Source organism: Rhipicephalus microplus, chromosome 1 (genome assembly GCF_043290135.1).
Source record: "Rhipicephalus microplus isolate Deutch F79 chromosome 1, USDA_Rmic, whole genome shotgun sequence".
Lineage (NCBI taxonomy): Eukaryota > Metazoa > Arthropoda > Arachnida > Ixodida > Ixodidae > Rhipicephalus > Rhipicephalus microplus.
Genome location: NC_134700.1, coordinates 44,328,423 through 44,353,597, shown reverse-complemented (window position 1 = coordinate 44,353,597; position 25,175 = coordinate 44,328,423). Strand labels below are relative to the sequence as shown.

General features: G+C 46.4%; 1 protein-coding gene across 6 annotated transcripts in view; it reads left to right on the top strand.

Annotated features, from left to right (window-relative positions):
- lt (vacuolar protein sorting-associated protein light) overlaps nt 1-25,175 on the top strand; it is a 635,043-nt gene that overhangs the window by 214,485 nt on the left and 395,383 nt on the right. For all 6 annotated transcript variants that reach the window (XM_075896022.1, XM_075896056.1, XM_075895809.1 and 3 more), the window contains one exon: nt 14,980-15,100. In XM_075896022.1, coding sequence (XP_075752137.1) covers nt 14,980-15,100 — 121 coding nt within the window. The remainder of the gene's footprint in view (nt 1-14,979; nt 15,101-25,175) is intronic.

The following is a 25,175-nucleotide window of genomic DNA, read 5'->3' as shown; positions in this document are numbered from 1 at the left end:
TCTCGCTCAATGGGAGATAACATTGGACCAACGTCTACAGGTGTCGGTGTAGTGATAGTAGACGCTGCTGCTTCCTCCACTAAATGACAATCTTCTGTTTGCGAGAGTTCGTCAAAATAGGCAATAGCTGTGCCTTTAACCATGTGTCGGCGTTCTCTGCTGAAATTTGTCAATAGCAGTTCAGCGCATCCGTCAATAACAGTGATGACAGCCCTGGCAACAGAAATGCCGCTAGTGAATGCGAGCTCCTTGATGTGTTCAGCGATGCCAGTACCATTTTGTAATTTGTCACAGTGCACGGATACGAGAGAACAACTTCGTGGCGGCAGTATGACGTCGTAATCGGCAATACGGAAGCGAGGTGGCTGGTGTTCCTCATCTGTAGCAGTCTCAGAGCTTACAGTGAACGTTACGCTTCTGTCACGGATGTCAATCATAGCCCCGTATTCGCGCAAGAAATCCGTTCCCAATATGAGCTGTTTACAGCACTTCTGGAGAATGACGAGGGTGGCGACAAAGGTGAAACCAGCAATGAAGAGTCGGGCCGTGCACTTTCCAACCGGTGTCATCAACTGACCTCCTGCAGTTCTTATATTGGGTCCCTGCCATGGCATTTTCACCTTCCTTAGTCTTTTGGCTAGCTGTAGGCTTATTATAGAAAAGTGGGAGCCAGTGTCCACAAGTGCCGTCACTTGGTGGCCGTCAATGTGAACGACGAGGTCAGCGCTGATAACGTTGGCTGCGTCGGCAGTTGTCTCATTCGTCGAATTAGTCGTTGCTGTCGTCTTCTTCGGTATCGATGGCTTCGAGCATTCACTTGTCTGCAATGGGGGCTGTTCGGAATTTCGAATATTGGCAACCCCACCCCCCAAGGTCGCTGCGTCTAGTTTCCCCGTCGCGGGCTAGGGGACTTGCCCCTGGTGACGTCGGCAAAACAGCGACGATTAGGTGAACTGGGCCGCGCAGGAGATGGAGAACGTGATCTGGGCATTACTGGATTCTGCGGCGGTGTGTTCACATGGGTGTAGTTGTACATGCGTTGATCGTCGTACGCAATGTAATCAGGGTAGCGAGGAAATCTCTAGTACTGAGCGTCGCGATAACGGCAAACTCTGTAGACGTGCCCAGCTTCGCCACAATGAAAGCATACCGGTCGACGGTCAGCGGTACGCCACAAATCGGTTTTCCGACGCTGGTAGGTAAGTGGAGACTCACTATTGGGCCAAGTTGTGGGGCGACGTTGTGGGGCATGTTGGTTATACGGCATTCGTCTTGTCGGAGGAATCGGTGAGGTTGCGAAAGTGGTCGGTGCTGACAGTGGCTGTGTTTTCAGGGTTAGTGGTGGTCCAGTCATTGGGGTCTGCTGTGCTGAAGGAACGACGACGGGGCGTCGGACTGCATCAGCATAAGTAAAATGTCGTCGCACACCATTATAGCCGGATGAAGAGAGAGCATGGCGGACCTCATCCCGGACAACATCAGCGACAAAAGACAATGCCGGCGTCGGTTCAGTTGCTGGAATTAAACCAAGCTGCCGAAGCTCCTCCCTCAAAATCTCCCGGATGACTTCCCGCAGAGGCCTGTCGTTGTCGCAGAGGCTCGCCGCAGTCGTGACAGGGCTACTCGCTCGAACGTTGACCGGGTTCTGCTGGCAGTACCGTTGCTGTAGGGCCCGTTCAATAGCTGTGGCTTCTTTCGTGAACTCAGCTACTGTTGTTGGCGGATTTCTCACAAGTCCAGCAAACAGTTGCTCCTTCACGCCTCGCATTAGATACCGCAGCTTCCTGTCTTCCGGGATCTCGGGATCCGCCCTGCCGAAAAGACGGGTCATGTCCTCGGCGAACATAGCGACGCACTCGTTTGGTTTTTGAATTCGAGCTTCCAAGAGACATTGCGCATTCTCCTTTCTGTCAAGACTACTAAAGGTGTCAATCAGCTGGTGGCGGAAGTCATCCCACGTAGCCATGCTTCTTTCCCTGTTGATGTACCACGTCTGGGCGTCGTCTTTCAGGTAGAAGTACACATTCGCGAGCTTGTCTTCTGGGGTGGCCCACTGGTTGTACTTCGCGCAGCGTTCGAACTGGTCCAGCCAGTCTTGTGCATCTTCATAGGTCTCACCATGAAAGCAGTCAGGAATCATGGGATTCTGAAGTGTCATGTGCGATGTAGCTGAAATGGCCATGGTGGTTGAAGGAGGCAAGCGATTGCTGGCAGTTTCTGGAAAGGGATTGAGCTCGGGAGCTAGGCCTCGCAGACGGCGGCTGGAACGGTGGACTGGTGTGTCGACGGGTGGTAGTGATTCCGGGCTTGAATGTCGGGTCCGCGAAGGGGTGCCAAGCATGAAGACGTACCCAGCACTTCCACCAATGTGACGACGCGAGATTGACGAGCACACAAAGCGCCTCAAACAAATACGATTTATCGATCGCAGGAAACGGACTGCAACGACTTCTTCGTCTTTTGCCCTCGGCCAAAAACACTCGCGCTCCTTCGTTATCCTCACCACTGGCACATACGCACGTCAATATATCTGCAGATCTTGGCGGAAGAGTGCAACGGATGCTGCGATAAAGCGGCGTTGCAACACAAGTGATCGCGATGGCGACCACGGTGCCGTCAGAATCAGCTGATTGTGGTGATACTTCAACAAGGCGCCAGGAAACAACGCCGCCGCTTGTGATTAAGATAGCAGAGAATGCTGCTGCAGCAGATCTCGCAGCCGAAGGAAGCGTGGCGGCGATTGCGACCGCTGCCTGCAGTACTTCAAGTATGTGCGATCGAGCTGCGAGGATAGACGCGACATTTTTGACATTGGCTGACCGAGAACTCATCTAGCATTGTGCCCAGCAAAAAGCAGCGAAGCTTTCCTCGGTTTCGGCAATTGATCGCAAAATGAGGGTTCTCGCGAGTTAACATGGCACCGAAAGTTCGTCGGCCCCGACATATACCATGGTTGACCTTCACATGGTGAACAGTTTACTAAACGAACATTCTGCTTGCTAAGTGTGCCGTGATCAGTTGACCATTGAATGGGACACGCATGAGTACGGCGTAGTCGTTAAGCTGAAGCTTCACTGCAGCAACTGCGGAGAAGTTGGTTCGAAATGAAGCTCGCAACAGGTTGGTGGCAGCAGTAACTGCAACCCGTTCGAAATCAACGTTCGCACGGCGCGTGCGTTTCAGAGCACTGGGAATGGTCAGACAGCTCTGAATGACATATTTGCCGCTATCGGTGTTTCACATCAGGGCCTTCACACGAAAACGTACTAAGAGTACTTGAAAATGAAGCTTCATCCAGCAGCAACGAGAGCTTGTGCGGAACATTTGACTAAGTGTGCCACAGTGGTAAAGTGCCTCTACAAGGACCTCAATTTCAGCAACCCAGAAAATATTGCCGTCTCTTTTGATGGAAGCTGGCACACAAGAACACGCACCTCTCACATTGGAATAGCCACTGTGATAGTTTTTTCAGCTTATGTGCTAGACTATGTTGTGCTTTCTAATTTTGGCCTTGGCTGTGAATGTGGTCCAAAACCCGAGAGCCCAGAATACTCCGAATGGAAAGCCAAATATTCATGCCAGAAAAATACCTCCTGCAAGCCTGGCCAAATGGAAGCAGAGGCAGCAATGATTTGATTTCAGCGTTCCCTTTCGCTTCATGGACTCAGCTACATCACCTTGCTTTGTGATGGTGACAGACGGTCGTACAATGCTGTCAAAGAAGCTAAGGTGTACAGCTTCATAAATGTTGAAAACAAGACTGCTCGAACCATGTGCAGGAGCGCATGGGAACTTCGCTTCGGAACCTCGTGCAGAAGCACAAAGGGGACAGCAGCGAGCGCATTAGTGGCAAGGGCTGCCTCACGGGTGACCTCATCACAAAATTGACATGTTATTACGGCTGGGCTTTGAAATCTCATTCTGGGAATGTGGATGAGATGCACAAGGCTGTGTGGGCTACGTATCATCATGTGACATCCACTGACGAGAAATCAAACCACAGCTTCTGTCCACATGGCCCCGAGTCTTAGTGCAAGCATAATGCAGCTATGGCAAGGAATGCGCCCATCCCAAAAAGCGAGTACAATTTGCCAGAGGCTGTGAGCAATGCACTGCGTCATGTTTATGAACGCTTGTCCGACAAATAGCTCTTGCAGAGATGCACGAGAGGGAAGACGCAGAATGCGAATGAGGCCTTGCATACGGTCATTTGGAGCCTCTCATCGAAGGACAAGAACGCGTCATTCTTTGCCGTTGAGAATGCCATGGCAGATGCTGTTATGCATTTCAACTTAGGGAACAAGGAGTCTAGTTCACTTATTTTGCGTGAAGTGCAGCTAGATCAAACATGCACAGGCAACCAGCCGGCGGTTGAAAAAGACTATCGCCGTGCCGTCGGCTCGGAGAAAAAACGTGCATCTTCAGAGGCGTTCCAGGCAGCCGCAAAGAAGAAGCACAAGCAAAAGCCTGCTTCAGACTACTTTGCAGGGGCTTTCTGAGTGATTGCGAATAAAAGTGCTTTGGCTTTCATGCATGAAATTTTCATTTCCACAACTTTCTCGATTTTTCGCATTTTTCTCAAATACAGATTTTCGCATGTTTTGAATTTTGGGATGAGCACTGTGTCGCTAATACTGAATTGATTTTCTTGATCTTTTTTTTTTTTGAATGCTAGGGTATTGAAGTGTGCAAGAACCTTTATAAAATGTTTAAGGACATTGCAAAATTTTGAAATTTTCCAGAAATCACCAGTGAAAATTGAGAGCTGAGAAACTGTGTCATAAAAACTTCATAACTTTGGGTAAAATTTAGATACCAGCATAAAATTGCATATTTGCACTATTATAATATTCAGCAATATGTAGGTGCAATTATAGCTCTTTTGATGCATTACTTTTTATGAAAGTCACATCCCGAATTCATAAAATAAGAATAATTGTAACTTTTTTTTTGGATTGATCTAAAGCAAATGTAATTACATATTTTCTATCAGTGTACAAAACTGAATATTCCCTGAAAAAATCATGTTTATAGGCCTAATACTAATATATTTCACTATCAAGTTCCATGTCTCCCCTGAAACGAAACTCGGTTACACGGAAAGGCTGCGTAAGTGAAGCTATCTAGACACATTTGGTTGGTTTCCTATATATTTAATGACAAAAAGTTTGGGTGATTGGAACAATTTTCTTAGCTTACATTGGTTAAATGAAACCAAAACGGGCAAAATCCATGAACGGCGGAAGTGGCCACAGCAGCTTAGCAACCATGAAACAAATGCCAAAGCTTGCCTAGCCAAGCCAATTCAGCGATTGCACATGTCCGCGCATGCCGAGCAGCAATCGACGTCTTGTCGTGAACTTGAGAAGACAGCCGTGAGGAACGTATACCTGAAGTTCAAGATGAGGACCTCTGCTTGAGTGGTAAAGAGATGGTGTGTGATCCCGAGCCTATTTCATTGGCTGACAGTGCAGCAAGAGATGCTGTCATCCTGTTGCAGCACTAATTTGAACACATGGTGGCATAGAGTTATAGAGTTCCTACCCAGCCTTTCTGCAATGCTTTTCTACTTTGTGAGAAAGTGCTTGAACAAGGCCAAGCAAATCGTTATCGCCTCCTTTTTCCCGAGTCGGCAATATTAGAAACATTTTTCTTTCTAATCAACTATAGTAGTATTGCGTACGTTACTGTTTAGTCAGCCACGATTGGTGCTTTTGAAATAGTCATATTTCATTAATTTTGTGGGCTTTGCCTAAATGAAACTTCTCATAAATGAAATAAATTTTCTTGCCCCTTCGAGTTCCGTTTAAGAGGAGTCCACTGTAGGCCCATAATTGAGGTGTATGTAGAAGCGCATGAACTTCCCAGAAAATACTGAAAAGCCCGCACATAGCTCGAACCCGCATATAGTCCGGGGTGTAATTTGGGCATAGCAAATGCGAGAAAAAATATTTTCACCTGAATATAGCCCAAGTAAAATGGAAAAATGCATTTATTGACACACTTCATTCATCGTTGTCGTCGGATGCACTCCTTTCCAAAGCTCCCTTGTCGGAAATGTTCTCTCATAGCACATCATCTTCAGTGGCATCAAGCGCGTTCGAGATGGAGCACTTTTTGAATGAGCGACAAACGAGCGCCTCGGGAATGCAAGCCCAAGCCTCGACTATCCATGAGCACAGCATTCCTGGCGAGGCCTGTTTCAGCCGCCTGGCAGGGGTGACTTCTGGTTCTTTGGACCTCATCCACTCCACGAACAGGCGCTTGGCATGGTCTTTAAGCCAAAGCAGCCTCACCTAGCATATGGCACATCCATCCCCTGTCTCAGCCACAGCACTCTAATGTCTTTGATCTCTTTTATCTCTGGTGGCCAAGCCCTACATTGGTTAGCTTTAGAGTAGGCCATGTTAAACTGAATTAAGGCAACTGCATTTCACTAAGCACATTGAAGAACCTTTTGATAGTAAACTCGTTGCAAATCATGCAGCTAGATGCATTTTATGGTCAGCGAAATATTGTCTATAGATGCAGTTTTTTTTCTATCAGAGGTGATAAAACTTGAGTACATTCTCTTTACAATGGATCGGGCACAACAGACATTCAGTTGACATGCTAACTTGCGGTGTTATTCCGACAGTCCTATTTATTTCATTGATTGAGCTTTGTTTGCTATAGATTCTGGTACAACGGACATTCGGATATTATTGACTAAAATGTGAGGTGAGCAAGGTGGTCTGGACTTCTTTACAGCGGACTTCTCTACTGCAGGCAGTCCGTATTCAATAGCTTCTGACTTTAAACATTGCATGGCATACTTTTGAAAGAGAAATAGAGCCGCAGATATCGACTTACTAATTTAAGGGGAGAAGTGGGTCTGGAAAAGGCAAAAAATTGTAAAAAAATATATTTTCACAAAGTTCAAACATTTAATAATCTCCGGGTGATATATGAAAGCTGAATTCATTCGAGCAATAATAAAAAAAGAATGTTTTACATGCCTAAGTGAAGGCTAAGTGACTAAAAATCGATTAAATGTGTTCGAAGTTCGCGGGCTCATAACGTCTGAATGTGACGACCGGGCGCTGCCATCTTAGTGTTGTTTTAAAGCTGCTTTCTTTGTGCATCTTAACCTTTGTGCGTCTTAACTGGGAACTCGCATGCGGTGCAAAATTGCCAGCCAGAACAAGATTTTAAAATGCTATGGTGACGCCGGCCGAAAGCACATGTAGATTTGCCTAGTGACAGTCGAGGCATGACGCAGTTCGACCAAGTCAAAAGCCATGCTTCCCGCGCCGTTCACATCTCTTTTCATCGCGATAGTAGGCCCTTACAGTTGTACTAAACATGCGCGGCGCGTGCATCCACACGTGAGTCGCAATACGTATATCCTATTATTGACATGCGGCCTGCGAAAGAGTATAGCAATAGTTTTGTGCCGCATACTACAGGCATACTGCACGCAAATCGCTGCTGTAAAGTGGAACAGCTGGAGTCGCGCTTGAATATACGCACTAAGTATACTTACTCGTACACTTCACTGGGCTCGTAGTTTTTCCGGCTGATTGCGATTATACCCTATAGGGGGCTGAGCTCAGCGTTTTCGTTGTGGACGGAAATCTGTGCAATCGCAAAACACTGCACCGGTACGATTGCCGCGATACCCTGTGAACTTCACTGGCTGTGCTCAGCAATCTCTTCCTCTTTCCCTGGTTGTTGTCACATCAGATCACAGTGCACTGGTACCCAAATGACATTTTATAAGTGGGCGCAGCGTGAACAGGCTCTTCTTTCGTTTTCGAACTCCCAGAGCCACTGCATGCCATGCTAGCAAGGCGCGCCTTGGCAGTTGCAAACAAATTATGGTGCCTCTGGGAGCGAGGATGCAAGGTAACCATGCTCTCTTCTACAGCTTGTGACTTTTGTGTAGCCTGTGAGGTTGAGGTTTTCTTCGTCAGTGATGTTAGGCAGCATGGCCTTGAGCGTAGTGGACGGATTCCTTCCATAGACTAACTTGTATGGCGGTATCTGTGTCGTCTCCTTCACTGCCATGTTGTATGTGAAGGTCACATACGGAAGGATGGTGTTCCATGTCTTGGGTTCGACGTCGATGCCCAGTATGTCAGCGATTAACTTGCTTAGCCGCTCGGTGAGGCTGTCAATCTGTGGGTGATACGCTGTCGTCGGGCGGTGGTTTGTCTGGCTGTGTGCCAAGATCGCCTGAGTTGACTCCGCGGTGAAGGCCATACCTCTGTTGGTAATGAGCATATCTGGGGCACCATGACCCAGGACAATGTTTTGGATGAAGAACTGCTACCTCGGGGGCACTGCCTTTGGGCAGCGCCTTTGTCTCGGCGTAGTGGGTGATTTAGTCAGTAGTTACGGAGATCTATTGGTTTCCGGAATTTCACGTCGGGAACAGTTCCTGTAGGTCCATGCCAATTTGCTGGAATGGCCGGCGAGGTGGCTTGATGGGCTGCAAAAGTCCAGCTGGACTAGTTGGTGGTGTCTTGCGTAGCTGACAGTCTCGGCTGGTTTTCACGTAGTGGGTGACGTTGGCAGGGAGGCAGGCAGTAGTACTTTTTCTGTATTTTTGCTAGCATACGGGAAAATACAAGGTGTCCAGCCATCGGGTCGTGATGCAGAGCATGCAGAACTTCTGGACGTAACGCTGAAGGTACCATGGTGAGGTAGTTGGCCTGGTGTGGTGCAAAGTTTTTCTTGACGAGTATGCCGTTAAGCAAGAAAAATTACGGTAGTCCTCGCTTTAATCCCTTTGAAACAACGGCAACTTTGCCCTCGAGGTATTCTTTTTTATATATTTATTCATACTGTCAGCCCAAGGGCCAAGACGGGAGTTGGGGTTACATATCTGGCATTTACAAAGAACATATGTGGAAACAAGTTTTACACTGTACGCTCAAGACGCACACTATATGAAAAAACAAAACAAAAACGCAAAACTATATCAGCATACATCCTGCATAGGTCACGGATAAAAGAAACATGTTCGAATACATCTCGTAGCGTCACTAAAAAGAAAAAAAGATTTGAAGTGATATAGTACATATTGAACATATTGATATAGTACATTGAACATATTCAACCAACAAGGAACAAGCATTTTGGTTACAAATATTCTGACAAAGCCTTTTCGAACCTTTGTAAACCGCAATGTTCGACTATGTGTTGAGGTAATTGATTCCAGTCATCGATGCTCTGAACCAAAAACGGATACTTGAATAAATCTGTTCTGTAGCTAAGTGGTGTGATATGTTTCGAGTGTTTTGTTCTGGATGTGGTAAATGGCTGTAGTTCGATGTGTTCCCTTAGGTGAACCTTGTAGTCTCCATTGAGTATGTGAAAAAAGAATATCAGTCGATTATGTTGCATTTTTCGTTTCACCGTCATTAAACTGGCTCTGTCTCTGAGCTCACTAATAGACTGAGTTCTGGAATAGGAGTTGAAAATGAACCTTAAGGCTTTGTTTTGTATACGCTCACATTTTAGTGCATTTGTTTTAATGTATGGTTCCCATAGATGACTTGTGTAGGTCAGTACTGGAAGAATAGTCATTTTATACGCCATTGTTTTAGCTTCGGGGTGGCATCGTGAAGTTTTCGTCGTAACGACCAAAGTTTACACATGGCTTTATTGCAAACACTGTCAACATGCATGGACCAGTTCAAGTCATGTGCAAGATGGACACCTAGATACTTAACATTCTTTACTTTAGTCAGCACTGAGCCTTTAATGCTGTAAAAAAAGGATAACGGGTCTTTTTTACGTGTCATGTGCATGAAGAGAGTTTTTGATGCATTCAATTTTATTTGCCATTCGTCGCACCAAAGACTAATTTTTTGTAAATGGTTATCAAGCTCCAGCTGATTGTCAGTGGAGCTTATCCTCACATACACAATGGTGTCATCTGCGTAATGTTTTATAGCTATTTGCTGAGAAAAATTGGCACCCATGTCACTGATATAGAGAAAAGTAAAGGGCCTATTACGGACCCTTGCAGCACGCCTGATTTGACTGGTTTATTGGTGCTGGAGACATTATTTAATTCAACAAATTGTTGTCTATTTGACAAATATGCCTCTATCCATTTTAATAGCTGACTGTCACCAGTCAAACAAGACAACTTTTTAAACAACTTTCTGTGAGATATTTTATCGAATTCTTTTCGGAAATCAATAAATATGATTTCTACTTGACCTTTTCCATCTAAACACTGACCAATTTCATGCGTAACCTCAGTAAGAATTGAAATTGTGGAATACCCTTTGCGAAACCGTGCTGATTATTACCTAAAATACCATTTTCTTCTACAAACTTCATTATTGGAGTAGTCAAAATATGTTCCAGTGTTTTACAACAAGTACTTGTCAAGGAAATTGGTCGGAAATTCGTGACGTCATTTTTGGAACCCTGTTTATGGATCGGTATTACCTTGGCACACCTCCAATCTATCGGAACGTCACTGGATTGAAGTGATTTTGTGAAAATGTCGAAACAGAAAAAATGAACACCACTCGGCATGACGCCTTAAGAAGGCATTGGGAATTTGATCAGGTCCTGGGCATTTTTTCACATCTACTTTAAGTAAGAGACCCAAAATGCCTTCTTGTGATATAGTTAGCTCAGGTAGACATTGCTCCTCATTAATAATTCGCACTTGAGGAGTTGAACCATCGTCCCTAATGAAAACAGATTCAAAATATTCATTAAATCGGCAAGCCATCTTGTAATTATCTGTGATAGTTACATTATCACTCTTCAGAAATCGGATGCCAGGTTTTGGTCCTGAAAGGTACCTCGAAAATTTTCCCGGTGATGTTTTAATGAAATTGGTAAGAGTTTCATTCATGTACCTGTGTTTCGCTTGAATAATTTCCATTTTGAGTTCCTGAGAAAGGGAACTGACGTAATGACGTGTTTTTGCTAACAATGGTTTTTTAGCCCTCGTTCTTTTCAAGAGTCGTTTTTTCTGAATTATTTTTCGCTTAGTCCATGGGTTTCTTCTGTTAACTTTCTTGGTGGGTTTTGGAACAAATAGTTCTCTTGCTTTCAAAACAATGCATTTAAACATGTTCCATGCATCATTTACTGATGTAGTATTCAGAGAGATATATTGAGTGAAAGCATCATATCCCTGCTCTAAATGATCTATTGCTCCAGTATCATCTGCTTTAGAAAAATTGAGAACTGTCGTAGGTTTATTCTTTTTTACCCGAGTGCGCGTGGTATCTATATGCGTGATCACCATTTTGTGATCAGATATCCCTTCTAATACTTCACATTGATATTTAGATTGCGCGGCAGATCTGCTCAAGAAGACCAAGTTGAGCAGTGATTCTCCTGATTCGTGGATTCGCGTAGGTGTAGTTACAATTTGTGTTAGGTCAAGGGAGAAAGCCAAATCCAAAAAAAACCTGAGACATAGTTTGTTCATTTTGACCTTCCTGATAATTCACCCAATCGATATGCGGTAAATTGAAGTCTCCAGCCAGTATGATCTTATGATTAGAATGGCTAAACTTATCAGTTAAGAAATTATTAAGAAGTATCATATATTCTTCAGGGGTGCCAGGTGGGCGATACACTGCGATAACTACAAAACACTGCCCATCCATTTGTATCGTGCACGCAACGCATTCTAATTCCTGTGGGGTGAAAATTTCAGTGCAATGAATTGAAGTTTTGTGAACAATGGCAACATCTCCTCCCATGGATCCTCGGTCCTTGCGACAGGCAGTATAATTGGGAGGCAGGAACGCTGTATTTTCAACTGATTCGCTTAACCAGGTTTCTGTCATGATTACAACATCCGGTTCATGTTCAAAGAGCGCAGCCTCAAAGAGTGATGACTTGTTACAGATACTGCGTGCATTAACATTCATAACTGTTAACTCGTCAGGAAAAATTTTCACTGCCGTCCAAGCTGGTGTCTTTCTCGTAATGGCGAGCGTTTCGGCACTCTTTACGCGAATCAGTGGAATCGTCCCTGTAATACGCCTTGCCGTCTACGTAGAGCTTATCGTAAGCTAAGCGCACCCGCTTTCCACTCAACTTCTCGTCTTTAGCGCTTTCCCAAAGGCACTTTCTGCTGTGTAGCACGCGTTTTGAAAAGTCATCACTGATTGAGACGTGCAAACCCTTTAGCTTGTAACAGTTTCGCATAATTTCCTGCTTTTCCTTGAAGTCGTATAGTCGGAGAATAACCGGTCGCGCTTTTGACTGTCTTTTTCCAATGCGGTGCATACGCTCCACGCTTTTAGGCGATAAACTGATTACAGAAAAAATTTTGTCCTGTACCACTTTCGTCAGGTCTTCCTGTGTTTCCCTGTCTTGCTCATGCAGGCCGAAAATAACAAGATTATTGCGGCGCTGGCGATTTCCAATGTCATCAACCTTTCTATATAACACTTCGACTACTTCGTTCAGTCAGGTCGCTGTTTCTTGTGCGTCATCCAGTTTAGACAGAGAGGACTCAAGTTTAGCTAGGCGGTCTTCAATATTTTTTATGGCAGTACCATTTTCTTTTACTTCCTTTTGGACTGCTCTCTGATCACGTTAATGTCAGCTAATTTTTTTTGACTGCTCCTTCAAAGTTTGCAAAATCTGCTCAAGTTTGTCATCTGAGTTTGAGCTCGGGCCTGGATTGAACTCGACGTCACCACTTGTGACATGCTTAAGAAATATAGGCCAACAATCGCACACTATCAGCGCCAGTGTTTGGGGGCACGGCACGACTATTAGTGACAAACGATTGCTTTTAAATGAAGTATCGTGCCTCACTTGCAAACAAGCAAATACGAACATGGTGGACACCATGCTTGTATTCGTGCCGTGCCCGCAACTGAGTAGGTGGGCGTCCGGTGGGCTAGTTAAGTCGGCAGCAGTTCAGGGCGTGGTTGTCGTTGATTGGTAGATGCTTCCGATACAGGCGTCTTTGCTGCACGTGAATAGAAGTGGCATCGGCGACAGATTCAGATAGCTTGAGAACGGTGGCTCGTGCTCCGTCTTGGTGAATGCGGTAGTTGCACTTGAATTCGCAGCGGTGACAAGAAGTGGAACCTACAAACAAGCAAATACGAACACGTTGAACACCATGCTTGTATTCGTGCCGTGACCGCAACTGCTGTTTCGTGCCCGCAACGCCCGCAACAACGTGCCGTGCCCGCAACGTATTCCACAAGGCCCTTGATTTCAGGGTCGGCTCGCTGTCGTTCTGCAAAGCCGTTGATGCTTAAGGTTCCCGAGAAGCAATTGTCATCCTGTTTGTCCTGCGGCTGTGGGTCAATGCAAGGTCCTTAGATAAAACAAGTTTTCAAGGTAGCGGCACCTTCCCCTTTCCTACTCACTTACGTTCCTGGAGTACTCCCTAGAAGGTTCAAAACTTTCATAAAAAAGAGAATGTGTGAGTTTAGTTGCCACGGTGAATAGATGTAAATGAAATGAAGTGAAAGGAAATGAGTTGTAAAATCAACGGTTACCTATATAAACATAAACAGTACAATACAAAAGCAGGCGGGGTGTGCGTTACTCAACTGGCAGCGTTGTGCAATCTATATTTTACACCACTAGCCATGGCATCTCGCGTCGTACATTTTAGTTCGTCCAGTTATAACTAGTCCAGTTCTCGGAATGTGTTTTGTTTGGGCTGTTACACAGTGGACGTGCTTCTTCCTGGAACCTGCCAGTGACTACAGGGTGTGACGTTGTGACGAGTGATTACAGCCGGCTTGTGCACATGCAAGAAAAAACCATGGCAAGACTGGTACGAATGGTTGACTAGCACTACTTGGATGACGGTTTTTTTAAATGTGCCCATTTGGACAATCGTGATGCCAGCTGGTTCTGGTTCAGTGCACGGAACTCCGTGAAAAGTGAGAGTTCTACTGGTGAGGTGTCCCGAACCAGTGCATTTCGGCTCCTTTATGTCACGTTCTGGTCAACTGGTTGAGCGTGAAATGTTTCTGAAGGTGCGTTGATTACACCCTCCAGCTGCTCTCTATATGTGCATACGCACAAGTATTTGTACCAACTGGCATGCACTAGGCGCGCATTAGACGCACGCCTGGCATTTCAATAAAAAATGACAAATAAACTCGCTTCGCAGATCCACATCAACGGAGTTCTGCGAAAGCATTCGTGTGAATTGTTTCATAGCTACACTTCGCGGTGTGCTTCATCTCGGATAGCACGAGGTAAGTTGAACAGAGCGAAACCATTTTTTGTTGTTTTACAGAAAAACAGCATTGCTGAAAAATGCCGATGTTGCATTGAACGAGCACCGTGAAACAATCTTGGCTGACTTGGCGCACACTGAAACACTCCTCCTCTTCAGTTTACGTCTTGTCTACGATTTCATGTTTAATCACGTCAAGAATCCAGCTGGAGCCACGTGCGCATGCGTACTCGTTTTGAATCTTTTGCATAATAATAAATAACACCACCAGCTATTTGCAAGATTAGGTGCAAGGAATGCACCAATTACAGACGCGGATGGCAGAGAAAAGAAGGGGTAAGCGAGAGAGTGAGGAGGACAGCTCGAGAACAATGAGTGACGCTACCTTGAAAGCTTGTTTCATCTAGGGACCTTAGGTACCTGTTAACGCAGGATAGGCAATCGGCATCGGAGGTCTTTGCCCCGACTTGTAAACAACGGTGATTTTGAATTCCTGACGTCGCAGGCTCCACCTTGCGAGGCAACCTGAATGGTCCTTCTAGTTAGCTAGCCAACAGAAGTTGTGATGGTTGCTGACAACTTTGAAAGGCCTGCCATAAAGGTGCAGACTGTCTGGCGGCATTGATAAGTAATGCATCGCAAATGCAGCAGATTAAGCTCATTGGAGCGAGAACAGAAAGTTCGAGGTTCTCTGGGTAGACATAATTGTCTGTGGAGTAGGGTAATGGTGGGCCATTGACACCAGCCTTTTTTTTCCATCATTTTTTTTCATCCTCTCTATGGTGCAGGAGAACAGTCGTCCTCAGCTACGTGTCATGGAACCCCACTTCGGCGAAAGTGTTGAGCATTCGAGTGACATTCTTTCTGTGCGGGGTTTCCGGGCTTACCGAGCCAGTGACTACTGCCTAGGTAAGCAACACTTTCTCTTGTCCATTGAAGGCTGATGGTGTACTACATTTGTAAATGTACAATCGGCTGTAAAGTTTACAAGCTAGGCAAGCCTGTGCTAAACTGCTTGCCTGTGCTAAACTGCTTGCCTGTGCCATCTAGTAGTGCGCTACAGCCCTCGGCCATAAATGGGTAGAAGTGTTAAAGGACTGGAACAGTGACATAAATGGATGAACACGAGTGGCAACTTCCAACTGCACCTTAGCAAAAACCATTCTGACACGTATATATTTAATATTATAATGTAAATGCAAGATCAAAAGCAGTACCGGCGTTGGAACAGAAGCAGCAAGAGCTGGCCGAGTATACGGGCAGCATTGCAGCAGCAACCTGGCAGTCCTAGCTAGCGCCTCGTGCCAATGTGTCGATGTCACTGCAGTAGTGGGCGTTCTCCTTCATTACAATTCGTCCCCCGTTGGAAAAGAAGCCATCCTGGTGACTCACGGAGAATAGAGTACGAGCGTATCGTAACACGGTTTCAAACGTTGTACGTGAACGGTTTCATGATCGCGAAAGCGCTGGTCTGTGGATGGCATAACTGGTTCGACGATGTGGTTAACAGGTGAAGTCTGTGGGACAACCTGTTAGGGTCCCTGGTATTTTTAAACAAGCTTCGAGGAAAGGCCTGTAGGGACAGCAGGAACCCAAAGCCACGCAAGGATGTCCGGAACAAAGTTAGGGTACGGCTGGTTATCGACACGTCGAAATTTTCGTCTTCGTTGTTCGATGGTTGTGAACGACAAAGCGAGCTTACGGCATTCCTCGGCGCGGTGGGCAGCTTCAGAGATGGGCATAGACTCGGAGGAATTAGGGTGGTACGGCAGGATAGTATCTAGTGTGGTGGAATGGTCTCGGCCATATAAGAGGAAATAGGCAAAAAACCCGTAGTCGCCTGTGGAGCAGTGTTATATGTTTACGTCACAAAAGGCAGAATGAGGTCCCAATCGGAGTGGTCTGAGGCAACAAACTTGGATATCATGGTATAACTGTCCATTCAAGTGCACGAATAAACAGAAAGGAAGAAAGGACAAGCACTTTCTCGCAACTAAACTTTTTATTAGAAAGGGAAGAATATACAATCAGGCAATCAAAGAACAACGCATGCGTGTGCAGGCAAAAAGTACACCCGTAGCACCTCGAGAACACAGAGTAAAAGAAGAAAGATTATCCCGGAACATAATCACGAAAAGCAAACTCTTTATCGTGCAGCAAAACCGAAGGCTGGCTGACTGACGCATTGTTCTCCTCTTTTTCTTATGTGAAAAGCTTCCGTCAACTCACAAGTTGATTGTTAGATAGAAAAACCACTTCAGTATTCTGAAAAAGATTATGTTCCGGGATAATCTTTCTTCTTTTACTATGCGTTCTCGAGGTGCCACAAGTGTACTTTTTGCCTGCACACGCATGCATTGTTTTTTGATTGCCTGATTATATATTCTTCCCTTTCTAATAAACCGTTTAGCTGCAAAAAAGCGCTTGTCCTCTCTTCCTTTCTGTTTATTCGTGCGTTTGAACGGACAGTTATATCATGCATATCCAACTAGCCCAACTTTCGATTCTGTTGGATATCATATTGCCTAAAATACGATTGAATCTTTTCATAAAGCCATTCATTTGCGGATGGTAGGTGGTGGTAGTTCGGTGATTGATCCGGCATTGGGCTAGGAGTGCGTTGACGACTTCAGAGAGAAAAACACGTCCTCTGTCACTGAGAAGTTCACGCGGTGCGCCGTGACGGAGAATGAAGTTCCGCAGGATAAAAGACGATACGTTGCATGCTGTGGCAGCAGGCAAAGCGGCTGTTTCTGTGTATCGTGTCAAGTAGTCGACAGTGACAACAATCCAATGGTTTTCGGAAGCCATGAATGGAAGAGGTCCATGCAGATCAATTCCGACGCGGTCAAAAGGCCTGGCTGGGCAAGAGAGTAGCTGGATCGGATCAGAGGCATGATGAGGGAGAGCTTTGCATTGTTGGCACTGTGGGCATGACTGAATCTACTTGCGCACAATGGTTTACATGCTTCACCAATGCAACCGGAAGGAAAGTCGAGCGTGTGTTTTGAAGACGGCCGCATGTGCGCACTGAGGGTAAGTGTGGAAAGCAGAACATATTGCAGCATGAAGATGGTGAGATATGACCATTAAACACTTTCGGCTGTCACACATGTAATTCCTGTGATGAAGGAAGCCATCGCAGATCTCAAAGTGAGCCACTTGACGGCACAATGTTCAAGAAGAAGTCGATGAGTCTGAAAAGAATAGCAGAAGTGCGCTGATCCAGTCATTCTTACATTGCTCAGACGCCGTGTCGCAGTTTGCTGGGAACACAACTGTTTCGTCCACGGCAGATACACATGCAGAGTTTTTGGAGGAGACAGGTGAACGGGAGAGGGCATCAGCATCAGTGTGACGTTGGCCAGACCTATAGACAACACTCATGTCGAACTCTTGCAACCGCAAAGCCCACCGAGCTAAACGGCCGGAGGCGTCTTTCAATGTGGATAACCAAAAAAGCGCACAGTGATCGGTGACTACGTCGAACCGGTGACCAAGTAGGTAGGGTCTAAATTTACCTAGAGCCCAAATAATTGCCAGACACTCCATCTCCGTCACAGAAGAATAGTTCTCCGCTTTAGTGAGGGTGCGGCTTGCATGTGCGACTACGTACTCCTGGAATCCTGATTTGCGCTGCGCGAGCACGGCGCCGAGTACAACACCGCTAGCATCGGTGTGTACCTCCGTCGCAGCAGTCGGGTCGAAGTGACGCAAGATTGCCGGCGAGGTTAACAGGCGGCGCAACTTTTCGAAAGCATCGTCACAGGCGGGTGACCAAGCGTAACTTTTCGAGTCACTGCGCAGAAGTTCAGTCAAGGGGGCGGTGATCATCGCAAAATTCCGAATAAAGCGGCGGAAATAGGAGCAGAGGCCAAGAAACCTGCGCAGATCCTTCAGAGACGCAGGTTTAGGAAACTCTGCTACTGTACGAAGCTTGGCGGTGTCAGGAAGAATACCGTCTTTAGAGACAACATGGCCGAGGATGGTGAGCTGATTTGCGCCGAAGCGGCATTTCTTCAGGTTGAGCTGAAGGCCAGCGTCAGTTAGGCACTGCAGTACTTCATCTAGCCCGCGGAGATGCGTTGGAAAATCTGGTGAAAATATAACTACGTCATCCAAGTAGCACAAGCATGTTTTCCACTTCAGGCCACGCGAAAGATTGTCCATCATCCGCTCGAATGTTGCGGGGGCGTTGCAAAGACCAAAAGGCATGACACAAAATTCGTAAACGTCATCAGGCGTAACAAAGGCCGTCTTAGGCTGACCTTCAGGTGCCAGAGGGACTTGCCAGTAGTTGCTTTATAAGTCAATAGAAGAGAACTTTGTACCTTGGAGGCAGTCAAGGTAATCATCAATTCTCAGTAAGGAGTTAACGTCTTTTTGAGTTATTTGGTTAAGACGAAGGAAGTCAACACAGAAGTGAATTGACCCGTCCTTCTTCTTAGCGAGAACGACTGGAGATGCCCAGGGGCATCATTTCGAAGGCTGGATGCAAGCTGGCTGGGTATTATATGTATATAAATATATTGTAAACTTTTTATTCCAGTGTTTTAGCTGGGGTCCGGCTTTTGTCGGGGTATACAAGGCCTAATAAAATTGCACTCCTTATATACATGGTACTACAGGGGCCCCCGACACGTATGTAAATATATCCTCACAGATATGATATATACAAATACATAAATGGATGTGAACATCGTTCGGTGTGATTGTGGCATGATGGTGCGACAAGACTTGTGCAGAAGTCATACTTTGTAAAAAAAAATTGAAGTGTAGGCACATGTGTATTAAATATAACTAAATCAGTGCGTACATCGAGGAAGATACAAAAAGTCTACAACTGGAATGCTTCATAAAAACATAACATTAACATGTGTAGAGAAACCATAAACAATGGTCTAAAACAACGACCCCTTCCGTTCATTCTGGTCATCGTCTGTGCCACAAGCCACATTGCAAAGTGTGCAACCACATGACAACCACAGCATTAGTTAAGAGCTCAAACTCAAATTTGACACTCAGAATTAAAGGAAACTTTAACTGTGACACCAGCAACTGCATCTATCTGCTTGAACGCTCAACTTCTCATTTTCAGTACATAGGGCATACCGAAACACCATTTAGATTACGATTCAACAACCACAAGGAGCACTTTGTCATATTTTCCAACTTGCCTCTATATTAACATGTCAGCATGCCAGGACACTCGCCCAAAGAGCTAATGGCTACGGTATTAGGATCTGGTATTAAAACGCACCATAAAAGAGAGACGCGAGAATTGCATCTACAAATTCAGAGTAGTATCGTCTGGCATTAACAAAAGTGCAAGTGCACTGACATTCCTACCAACGTAAAACCCACACTAGCTTGCTCTATTAAACGTAGTGTTTCATTTCAGTGATTGTGGCATTTTTCGCAGTTCCATGCATTTACTTTTTTTTACCTGCTTTTATTAGCCGTTATGACGCGTACGCTTCGTTTTAGAAGGTTTTCACTGCACTCACCGCTTTTGCTACTTCTGTCCTTGGTTTGTTGTTGATATACACATGTCAACTTCTTGTACATCTTGCTCCACATTTCCACTTTTTGTTTGTTGTTGGTATACTCATGTCATCCCGTTGATACATCTTGTTCCACATTCTCACTGTCTGTTGGTTATTGGTATACTCATGTTAGCCTATTTTGGCGCATCTTGTTGCACAATTTCACTGCACATTTTCACCGTTGTTTATGGTTGCTCTACACCTGTTAATGTTATGTTTTTATGAGGCATTGCAGTTGTAGACTTTTTCTATCTTTCTCGATGTTAGCACTGATTTAGTTATCTTTTTTTTATGGCACATGCGCCTACACTTAAATTTTTTTTTTCATTGCAAAGTATGATTTATATGCAAGTCTTGTCGTACCATCATGCCACACTCACATCGAACGAATGTTCACATCTATTTATGCATTTGTTATATATCATATCTGTGATGATATAGTTACACATGTGTTAGGGGCCCTGTAGTACCATGTATATAAGGAGTGCCAGTCTATTAGGCTTTGTATTTCCTGACGAAAGCCGGACCCCGACTGAAACGTTAGAACAAAAAGTTTTCGCACGTTCGTCTTCTATTTTGAACTTTGCAAAACACTAGATCCACTAAAACTTTCTCTCTCTCTCTCTCTCTCTCTCTCTCTCTCTCTATATATATATATATATATATATATATATATATATATAGTAAGAATTCATTGGACATCGTCCTCATCTGTCAATAACCATCATAAGTCTTCGCCCGTGCCTCTTCATCATCGGCGCCATTTCGCTGTTGCTTGAATAAAGCGTCAGCTGAACCCGTGGTATTTCAAGTGGTGGAAGATGCTTCCCGATCTCTTCGACCTCTCTCCATCCAAAGCCACCTCCTGGAGCTCCGTTCGGGACGTCGCTTACGCCAGCAGAGCACTATGGCGCAAGAGCAAGCCCAACCGAACCACCCGCCGGCTCAACCACCCACCGCCAACCCTAGCCCGGTCAACAACCTTCCTCGGGAGCCTCCAATCTTCTCCGGTCTGCCTGCCGAAGATGTCGAAGACTGGCTCGACAACTATGACCGCGTAGGTGTCTACAACAACTGGAACGAGGCATCGAAATCAGCACGCGTCCAGTTTTACGTCTCTCAGGTTGCCAAGGCGTGGTTCCTAAATCATGAGAGCGACTTCCGCGATTGGTCTTCCTTCAAAAACCAGCTCCGACGCATTTTCGGCACACCGACCGTCCGTCCAGAAGTTGCTCGGAAGAAATTGGCAGAACGTGTTCAACATTGCGGTGAGTCCTACACTTCCTATATTGAGGATGTGCTTGCACTTTGCCGCCGTGTCGACGACACCATGCCAGAAAGTGATCGTGTCCGGCACCTTTTGAAGGGTATCGGACCTACCGCTTTCAACGCCCTCGTCGCGCACAACCCTTCGACGGTTTCCGACGTCGTCTCTGTATGCCAGTGGCTTGATACTTTGCAGTCAATCCGCCTGCGACCCGACTTCTCTGAGAACCCCCTGGCAAACAGTATGGAGCTCCGATCCATCATTCGAACCATAATTCGTGAGGAACTGCAAGCCTACAGTTTACCTCCTTCTCACAACGTTCCCGCTCAACCCGCTTCTAACGATCTGCGTGGCATTATTAGGGAAGAAATGTCAGCGTTTCAAAGCACCCACCGTGCTCCACCATGCACCCAACCCGCTTCGTATGCACAGATCGCTTCAATGCAACCCTCGCCGTCTCAAGTACCACCACCTGTGCCTGATCACGAACATCTCGCACCTGTAGTCGCCCGTCCACCGAACCCTAGCTACCATTCCTCCTGGCGGGCCCCACGGCCTATTCGCTACTACTGCGAAATTTGAGGACACATTTCCCGGGTCTGTCGACGTCGGCAGCAAGATGAATGTCGTGGTTATGCCGCGTTTGAACGAGACGACACATGTGCACGAGGTTACTACCGTTATGGCGACAGTCCTGCCAACCACCGATCCCCGTCTCCTATGCGCATTTCCAACACGACCAACAATACACGTGCCTCCCGACCACGCTCCCCTTCGCCACGCCGACGCTCTGTTTCACCCCTTCGACCTGTCTCTCAACTGGCTGCCCAGCGATCGGAAAACTAAACAGTGCAGTTTTTGGAGGGAAAACTGCATCGCGGCGAAATGTCACAAGTCCTCCTGAACGACCATCAAACATGTTATTGGTAACTGTGCAAGGTGTACGGGTGTTGGCTTTGCTGGACACGGGAGCAACTATTTCAGTTATGCGTGCCGACTTGTGTTCTCGATTGCGGAAAGTGAAGACACCCTCCCTACCTTGGATCATCTTTGATTGGGGCCAATATGGAGCAATAATTAGACCATCGGCCCAATGTACAGCGCGTGTCTTCATTGATGGTATTTGTCACCACATCACCTTCGCTGTCTTAATTTCATGTGCTCATGAACTAATTTTAGGTTGGGACTTTCTTTCATCAGCATCTGCATTAATTTCTTGCCGTCAACGTGTAGTCGAGATGACCGAGACCGATCACTGCAGCGAACGTGCCGACGAGAAACCATTGCGTTTTTTCACAGCTTCCGATACCATACTGCTCCCGGGTCTGGAGCAACTCATCGCCATCACTTCTCCGAATATTGCCAATGGTGACGTCCTTATCACCCCTTCCAGCCACTGTCTAGCTCGCGGCGTTGTAGTCCCCTCCAGCCTGGTGCGGTTCAAAGACAGTGCTGCGACAATCCTTGGCCTGAACCCTACCCCGGAGCCTGTCCTCCTACCTCAAGGTTCTGCATTGTCATGTTATGTGGATACCAAACCAGTATCTTTGATCTCTCTTGACGCCTTGACAGCTCAGCCACAACAGGCCCGGTCTGTTACTTCCTCCTCCTTTGCTCCCGGTATAAATCCTGACCTTTCGGCTTCTCAATGTGAGGCGTTGCTAAATTTGCTAACAAAACATTAGGTCTCCTTTGATGCTAAGGCTTCGGCACTAGGACAGACCACAGTTGCGCATCATCGCGTCGACACTGGAGGTCAGACTGTTGTACGCCGTCGTCCCTACCGAGTCTCCTTGGCCGAGCGCAAAATCATCGACGAAAACGTGACCGATATGCTAAAAAGAAACATCATACGACCCTCTACCAGTTCTTGGTCATCACCCGTTGTCTTGGTACAAAAGAAGGGTGGATCGGTACGTTTTTGTGTTGATTACCGCGCGCTCAACAAGATTACCCGAAAGGATGTATATCCGATGCCCCATATAGATGATGCACTTGACTCATTGCAAGGCGCCCAATACTTCTCCACCCTTGACCTTCGGTCCGGGTATTGGCAAATACCAATGAACGAAGAAGACAAAGAAAAGACCGCCTTTTCCACGCCGGACAGTCTTTACGAGTTTAACGTAATGCCATTCGGCCTATGTAATGCTCCCGCCACATTTGAAAGGATGATCGACACTGTTCTTCGTGGCCTCAAGTGGAAAACTTGTCTATGTTACCTCGATGATATTGTCGTGTTTTCTTCCACTTTTGCTGATCATCTACAACGCCTAGATCAAGTGCTCACATGTCTCTCCAATGCTGGACTTCAATTAAACACAAGAAGTGCCATTTCGGCAACACAGCTATAAGAGTTCTAGGACATCTCGTTAGTAAAGATGGCATCCAGCCCGATCCGGACAAAATTTCCGCAGTCCTCAATTTTCCGCGACCCTTTCGTTCCAAAGAACTACGCAGTTTCCTTGGACTCGCATCGTACTTTCGCCGCTTCATTCGCAACTTTGCCACTATTGCCGCTCCTCTCCACAAGCTCCTTGCTAGTACCGGTTCCTTCGATTGGAATGATCAATACGAAGCCTCGTTTCAAGAGCTCAAGCAGGCACTCACATCCCCACCGGTGCTTTGTTATTTCGATGACAAGGCACCTACGATATTACACACTGACGCTAGTGGACAAGGAATCGGCGCCACACTCCTCCAGCGCGACCATGCCTTTCGCGAGAAAGTTGTCGCGTATGCAAGCCGCACTCTGACCTCTGCAGAGAAGAGGTACTCAATAACCGAACAAGAGTGCTTGGCTGTTGTCTGGTCCATCCAAAAATTTCGTCCGTATCTACATGGTCGACATTTTACTGTTGTGACAGACCACCATGCTCTTTGCTGGTTGTCCACAATCAAAAACTTGTCGGGACGACTTGGCCGCTGGATTCTCCGGTTACAATCGTATGACTTCGACGTCATCTACAAGACTGGAAGATAACACCAAGATGCCGACGCTTTGTCACGGTGCCCTTTGCCGCAGTCATCGGCGCACGTCACATCCCCTTGTCAAATCGGCTATACGGAGGACGCCTCGTCGATATCATCGATTTCTTCTCTACCTTCATCCACCCGTCCGTCAGTACTTACCACTCACCAGCGAGCCGATTCTTATTGCACTGACATCATCGGTCGGCTTACTGGCGCTTCATCTTCCCCAAATGCCAGACTCCGGAAACAACTTCGACTATTCAAGTTGGAGGACGATGTGCTACATCGATACATTTTCCACCCGGAAGGCCACCGATGGGTTCCCGTCGTACCACGCGCACTACGCACTGAAGTTCTGCGCGCTTCCCACGACGACCCAACGTCAGGACACTTGGGTTACTACAAAACATACGAGCGCATCCGCAGTCAATTCTTCTGGCCAGGTCTTTCCACGACGGTAGCTAAATATATTGCCTCGTGCACACTTTGCCAACACCGCAAGCGGCCCACTACTGCTCCAGTCGGGACCCTACAACCACTTCCTTGTCCATCAGAGCCGTTCTCCGTCGTCGGAATTGACCTCTTCGGGCCCCTCCCAACTACATCAGACGGCAAGAGATGGATCGTCACCGCGGTTGATCACTTGACCCGGTACGCTGAGACAGCCTCGATCACTTCAGGAACTGCTTCGGAAGTAGCAACTTTCTTCTTGCATTCTATTTACCTACGTCACGGAGCCCCTCGTGTTCTTTTGAGCGACCGGGGCAAGGCATTTCTTTCAAGCACACTCAGTGAAGTTCTTCAAGCATCAAAAACAGTTCATAAAACAAATCTAGCTATCACCCGCAAACCAATGGCTTAACGGAAAGATTTCATCGCACGCTGTGTGACATGCTGTCCAAGTATATCCGACCGGACCATCGCAATTTGGATGCCATACTTTCCTTTGTCACGTATGCATATAATACGTCAGTTCAACGAACCACAGGCTATTCTCCATTCTTCCTAGTATACGGACGCCAACCGACATCACCACTCGACGTTTCATTCTTTTCTGGCGCCGTCAACTCTTCACCATTCGTTTGCGACCAGTTTCTGTCCCGTGTTGCTCGATGCCGTCGTCTTGCTCGTTTAAACACCAAAGCTAGCCAAGAAGATCGCAAACATTGTTACGATGCCACTCACTGTGTCGTTCTCT